Genomic DNA, 7524 nt, shown 5'->3' with positions numbered 1-7524 from the left:
AGTAACATAAAGCGTGTATATTTCTGAAACTTAGTTGTTAATGACCATTATAGATGTTTACACGTACCAGTGCAACATGTGTTGTGGACATGTGCAACGTCCCGAGTTACGTAAACAACTCTTTATTGTGTTTTAACACAACATCCCCAACTGAAACAACCAACACGATCAGACATGTTACTGGAATCGTCGTAATGATCACGAACAAGTGAACTTTACTACCCAACTATAACACGGTTCAACATAGTTCTACATTCTACAACATAGATCTGTGTTAAGGTTTAAAATTAGCTGTACCAGAACTGAAACGTCTGTTTCTGGAAAGTTTTAAAATTATTAGTTTATTAATACATTTTTTACTTAATTTAAATCTCTTTTCAGTTAGAGGAGTGATAAAAAGAAATGGCTGAACAAAAACGCACTCGTATGCCGGATCCAGAGCTTATTTTATTCACATAAACTACCCTTAAAATGTCTTTAGTATATCCGTTCAGATGACAAAATGTAAGGAGTAGGCCTATAATTGTTTTTGTTAGCATCTAAGATGTTAACATTTTTTGTATTTTTATTGAGCATAAATGCCTTAAGAGCGATGAAAACAACTAAGTCAATAATGTCACTCTTTCGTTAATTGTTATTAAAGAAATAAATTAAATAAATTCATCATAGATTTGATGACGAAAGATATACGAGTAGTTCTATTTCCGAATCAAACTGCAAAGCTACACAATATGAGAAGACTTAAAACAGCTGCGGAGAAGTGGCATCAAAGGAACTCTCATATTTACTTTGTGGCTTTGGCTTTTTGTTTCATGGCCTTCTCAATGGGAATCGGATGTTTGTACAGCGTGAAAAAGCTTTGCTGAGTTCTGGATTTTGATACAACATTGTAGGTGAAATTGTCTCGACAGATCTGTAAAAAATACTACCTATTTATTAAATTTTAAATTTTCAAAACACTGACATCTAAATAAAATTAGAGTTTTGTCTGTAAATTGCTCAGAATTATTTGTTTTTGGTTATTTTTACGTTTATACACTAAAGAAGCCGAAACAGGTCTTATCTCAATTTCTGTCTGTCTGTCTGTCACGGCCCAGAAGGCATTTTACGCGGCCTTCTCCTGAAAAACGAGAGTACCTATGAAGATTCACATCATTTTATTCACTTTATTGGCGAGAGTGTATTTAGCCATTAAAATATGGCCTCCTTATGTTTATAATTATATTAATTTAATAAATATAATTTTACGTTTGTTAATACATTTCTTTTTGTCATAAATTGTGTTCTTATTAATTTTCACAGCAGTCAATTATCTCAGGAATTAGCATACAATTTCATTGGAGGTTTAGAGTTTAGATTTTATTGATTAAAAGCCATTAATAGCCTCAACACTTAGTGTACATTAATCCCCCTGGGTTTCTAACAGGGAATAATCTATAGGCCTACTTCTTGTAGTATTTCTTAAAACAAACTTGTTGAGGTAGTTATTTCCTAAATTATATATTGTCATCTGACCCAATTAACTGCCATAATTATATGATGGTTGTACATTGCAATATATTGGTAGGTTGTTCTTTTCGTGGTTTATTCATTAGTATAAAATGAATTAATATCCAAAGTTAAGGTTTGTTACAAATTATTGAAAACCAATTTGGCAAAGTATTTTGATTGGAAAGTTTAATACATTTTAGACAGAAAAACATAAGATTTGGTTTTAAAATTTGTTTTCAATAAGTGAGGCATAATTTTCAAAAGGTTTGCTAAGAAAATAACCTTGACCTAACAACTTTTAAATATATAGGCTAAATTAATGGGCCCTCAAAAATGTATATTTTGTGTAGAGAACATGTTCTTACAATTAGAAAATTGAAATACGAGAATACAATTAAATTAAATTATTATGTTAGGAAAAAGGACAACGTTCTCAAAACACAATGTCTTTTTTTATGTAAACGGACAACCTAGGTATGCTCTGTTTAAGGCATAACAAATATTGTCAACAAATTAAAGTATAATAAAGCCAAAGATGTTAATCTTTAGTTGTATTGACTTAATAATTAGGGACAATTACATCAGTCAAGATGGTGTTTGGAGATATGTAAAATGAACGAAGTTTGACAGTCTATTTAGTCAGTATTCTTTGATCGAATAGGTTTCACTTACAAAGAATGTCATTGTGTATACAACTGTTATGTACATTATAGTATCATAAATTCAGTGATAACAACAACAAACTAAGAAATTTGAGGATGTCTGTGTAAGTATGATTTTGTTTACACTCGTTAGATCATAAAAATAAGTAACTATTAGAATACCTCAATTTATCTCTAACTATTTATTAGAACATTTGGAATATCTCACCCAGAAAAGTTATCGATTTGTATTTATTGACTTTTCGCTTCTCCCTTCACACTAGGGTAAATTAAATTAATCTGAAAAGATTGATATATTTGATTTTACCTAAAACAAACCTGAAATTGAGGATAAATTAAGATTTGTTTACATTTTTTTAGCAAACACAGAATACAGTAATAGTTCATCAAAATATTAAATTAATTTAATAAAAGAATCATACGGCTATCTAATTATTGACCCTTTTTTATTGCCAGTTATTCATACAGACTAGTGTTTTTTTCTTTCCACTATAAAAATAGAGCCTTTAAATTTAATAAGCTGTGCCAAGTAAAATCATCTTCTAAATTTTTTCAACAAGTTACTGTTAGGGTATTGTTATGTATGGTCGCCATTTCATTGAACAGTATTAACAGTGTTAACAGTGTTCTTTTATAAAAACCGACAGGACTCTCTAATATGAAGCTTAAGCTGACAGAGCCTCTTAAACCAAAAGTATCTGTCACAACATCCAAAATGAGGTAACGATTTGTGTCAAGATCAAAACAAGTAATCTGCATAATAACAGTTTTGTTAATAGTAAAAAGTGATCATGCTTATAGCCGCTTAATAGACGCAGTACCATTTTTACGAATTTTCCATATATAGGGAATAAACTATTATTGCGTAGGTCTCGTGGTATGACCCACATCCGGGACCGTTTTACTTTTTGTTTCCATGTCCCATAGAGCCCAAAAAAATCATCCAAAACAAAACATTACAATAACTCTAATAAAAACATCATCTGATATTGATGAAATTTGGTTCAAACATATAAATATAAATTTATTTAAACAGGTTTTGTGAACTAGGGAGTGTTATGGGGATTTTATAGGGTAAATATTGATTATTCCCATTTTTGACCCTTAAATTATAATTTTTTTTTTATACTTGAAAGACAAATAATTTAGTATATTGACCCATTGCTGTATGCTAAATATGGTTTTAGAATAAATAAAAGCTAGTTCCGTTTCCAACCATTAGTAAGATAATGTACGGTACCAAAAGAAACATAGAAAAGCCACTTGTCTCAAGATCCAGCAGGGACTTTCTGATTGTTAGGCTGAGTACTCATGGGCATCCATCTAACTTTTCCATAAGGGGGCCAGAAGGTCTGCAGGTACGGAATAACTCCCAGTAAAGGGGGGGGGGGTCTGGAGGGGCCTGCTCCAGAAAATATTTTTAAGTTAAGTAAAAAAATTTGATTTTACACATTTCTTACTTCTCCTCAGTCATGTTTGTATTATAAGTTATGTTTTTAATGCAAAATCTAAAAACATTAGTCAACACATCTTATTGATGGACGCCCATTACCACTCATCTACCATGTTGTATAGTTAGGAAACCTTTTGTGGTAACTTTGTTGCTTACATTATTAAGAGTAAACATGCGTATAAAGGGGAAGGGGGTGAGAATATGGAAATAACTCCAGAATTAATTTGCAGGCCAGTGATTCTGCCAGCAGTGTTGTCCTTATGCTGCCTGTTGAGGTCTGTCACTGCCAGGGCTGACTGGGAACCTTGGCCAGATGCCTGTGAGAGTCTCAGTCCAGGCAATGACATTCCACCGCAGACCAGCCCCTTGCCTTGGAACATCAAGATAGACGATGACAAGGTAACCTCGTTGACTTTTTAGACACTATTCTATAAAAACTAGGTTTACTCTTATGCATTTCGTCACACAAAAACAGAAACTCCTGGGTGCCACAGACAATTGTTTTTAAATTTTGATGATGATAGAGAGTAGATCAGTGAGTTCCAACATCTGTGGTGTAAAAAATTCTCCCAGGAATCGGCCCCACGGGGTCTCAAAGTTTCTATATACTGTAACCCTCTTGGAAGCAGTTACACATTAACAAAGGTAAAGGATCATCCGTCGATTTAAATTATACACTACAGATTAAAAGGAGTAGACCCTTTTTTATCTTTGAGTACACAAGGAAAAAGCTGATAGAATCATTGAAACTATTAATCATCTACTGTGTGCATTATTAATTCTTCGTTTCAGTATGTATTAGATACATACAGATAAAAATTGCTATGTGGAAAAACAAAATAGCGGATATCTGGTTAATGAAGCGTTTAAGGGAAAATCTTCATTCCTAAATTATCTCTTCAATTTGACCCACAAAGAACCAATTTTCCAGTTTGGCTGTTTACTTACACGACACTCTGTGTTACATCTCTAATTGGTGTAATTGAAGTTGTTTGTATATAGGTCCAGGCAGATGGATGTGTGTACATCACCCTAGAGGGCAATGAGACCAATGAGTTTGCCGGCTTCATGGTTCAGACTAGGAATGAATCCAACATCCCTGTGGGCAAATTTAGGCCTGCGAATGATGTTAAGCTGATATCATGCTTCGGTGTGGAGAAGGTGAGTGTAGTCTACTACATCTACGAGTTGGTTGGCTATAGTTAAAGTAGAGCATTACAATGTATTTTGACTACCCAACAGAAGATGCGTAAGAGTGAATCTCAATTTATAGTAAATGGTCACAAAGTGCTGACTGGTACCTATGTTAAATCAAACAATTATTGTTGTATTGAAGGGTTAACAGAATTCCAGAGTTAATTATTGTAGGTTTTTTAACACCCAACCCCATTTACATTTGTCATGTGTCATGATTTTGCACCTCTTTCATAGAATTGTGGGTATTTAGATGGCCATAGGTGGTTGAGAGGGGCTTTTTTACAGAAATTTTTCTGTAAACACAATTTTTGAAAACAATGTAGTGTTAATCTTAAGATTGATTGTACTAAGCCTTTTTTTACAATCAATTTCAATTACTGTATATTTAATGAAAATGTTTAACTAACTATCAACAGTTTAAGCCACCTTGTAACTCTTCATAGAGAACACATCTGCAGATGGTGTTCAAAGTAACAGACAGTGGTCATATATTTTATTACTTAATTTTCAGTCTTGATTTGTCTAAAGATTTGTTAAGTGTGCAAATTACTATTTTTCAGAACACTGCAATAAACATAAACTACCTCCCTAAAGAAGAGGTGATTATCAGATGGTTTCCAGAAGAAAAGGACCAAGGTCATACAGTGAGAGTTGTGTGAGTTCAAATACCATTGACTTAAGTACCTAGCTTAAAATAGATGGATCATGAAAATATTGTTACAACCAGCGTGAAGAGAAAATCCACAAAATTGTCTAATTTTTTTCATGTTTGTTTTTGTCATGTTGAATTATTAGAAATTAAACCATAGATAGCTAATTATCTAACAGTAGAGTTGATAAAAATATATTTAAAAAGTGCTGTAGTACATCATGGTGGAAGGAAAATACATGCATTTTCCTTCCACCATGGTAGTACTGTACATTTAACTTTAAAACTAGGGTGAAGTGGGGCAAGTGGAACCAGGTTTTAGCATAGCAACTTTTACTTTATATTGTTCAAGTAATATTATATTTGTAATTGTGCATTTTTCAACCATTACTACAACAATGCTACAACTGGCTTTTACAGACAATAACTTACAAAAATAAAGAATTCTTAAAATTGAAAAAAAATTTTGTTTTGTTGTTAAAGTTGCTCCAATATGGGGACAAGTAGAACCACCCACTTATGAATTATAATATATTGCATTTAGAAGAATGAGAGGCAAGCCGGTCAATAGAAAGATTTTTTGTACCTAGTTATGGGACTTTTTGAATTATGAAAATATCTCTATCAGTTTTTAAGTTACAAACTTTTCTGTAGACCTTTGCGGAAAACTTTGTAAAATCTATGAAACGTAAAATTGCAAAATTTTATAAAAATGGGGTATTTTAACAAAAAAATAGTAGGTAGTACTGTAGGTACTTAAACTGTGTGTGGTTGTAGAACAGTATATCTCTCTGGGCACATGATTCAATTCAAAAAAATGTTTTTTAATAGACGGTGTTTTTAAATCTAGCATTGTTATGGTCAGTTTGTGAAAAAATTTCTTCTCAGCTTCTAGAACTGTTACTAATATTCCACTTGCCCCAGCGCAAAATTTTGGGGGCAAGTGTAACCATGGTTGGAAAATCTAAGTTGTAAGAAATGTAATAACTTTGAAGGGATATTCTGAATCTACATGCAAACAATAGTTAATACACAAAATATTATTACATTTATTTGAAAAATGTAAATATAAAAAAATGTCAGTTTTACCTTTGAATTTACATCAAAAGTTCGTATGTAAGCTTTTATCAAAATTCAAAAAGTACATTTTTTTCATGTTATTTAGCTTTTTAAGGTAAAGAACTTTAAAACAAGGTCCAGAGAACAAAATATGATGGCAACTAAGCAATTCAACTTCTCTCATCAGTTGATTGATAAGATAAGGTTACATTTGCCCCCTGGTTCCACTTACCCCATATTTTTTGGGTTAACTTTATGTTTTCACAAGAGTTAATATCTTTTTAGGATTTAAACATACTATAGCATAAAGCCTCCTCTAACAAAAAGGCAGCAAAGTCCCGCGGTGTTGGTGTGTGGCAAAGTCACACTGGCATGCCTATTGCCATTGTAATAACAGGAATAACATAGTTATTGCACATACACTACATTATAAATTAGTGCAGCTGCCTTTCATCTCGCCACAGCCCTGTATTAGAGGAGAGTATGACCATAGCCCTACTGTACTAGAAGAAATATTTGCAACAAAACTGAGCGAGTTCAGCATGAAAAGCAAATGAGCTACTTGATTGTTTATACTAAGCTGTAAGGTTACTCATGAGATAAAATTTAATATAAAATGTTTCTTTTTACAGAGCCACGATTGCAAGGGATTACCTTGAAAAAGAGTATTGGCTCAAACATGAATCTGTTCCAATAAAAATCCTGCCACCAAAGTATCCATTATTTGTAGATAGATAATAAAATGTTGCTCAAAACAGCTGATTCGTTATTATATTCCATAGATTATAGGAACCCCTTTAGTAATGGCTGAGACCTATATTACATAAGTTTTGTAAGGTTTTTAAACTCCGAGTAAATAGTTAAAACTATTGTAAAATTAAATGTAGTAATTTGGAAACCAATTTAAATACAAGCTTCCAATCATGGTTGTAACATGTCACACAATATGAGGTGCAAGCTGACTTTAGCTTACCCTTATTCTACCTCTTTTGATATTCAGCTAGTAGTTACTT

General features: G+C 32.5%; 1 protein-coding gene across 1 annotated transcript; it reads left to right on the top strand.

Annotated features, from left to right (window-relative positions):
• Positions 1–3966: 3966 nt before the first annotated feature.
• LOC128999329 (putative ferric-chelate reductase 1 homolog) lies at positions 3967–7268 on the top strand. The gene is made up of 4 exons (XM_054425762.1): positions 3967–4005; positions 4609–4767; positions 5364–5458; positions 7144–7268. The coding sequence occupies exons 2-4, from the start codon at positions 4675–4677 to the stop codon at positions 7247–7249; spliced, it is 294 nt and encodes a 97-aa protein (XP_054281737.1). The 5' UTR covers positions 3967–4005; positions 4609–4674; the 3' UTR covers positions 7250–7268.
• Positions 7269–7524: the final 256 nt, after the last annotated feature.

Source organism: Macrosteles quadrilineatus, unplaced genomic scaffold, assembly GCF_028750875.1.
Source record: "Macrosteles quadrilineatus isolate MER2022 unplaced genomic scaffold, UCM_ALF_1.0 Scaffold_8__2_contigs__length_117827958, whole genome shotgun sequence".
Taxonomy (NCBI): domain Eukaryota; kingdom Metazoa; phylum Arthropoda; class Insecta; order Hemiptera; family Cicadellidae; genus Macrosteles; species Macrosteles quadrilineatus.
The sequence above is the reverse complement of the archived record's forward strand: the minus strand, read 5'-3'. Positions and strand labels throughout refer to the sequence as shown.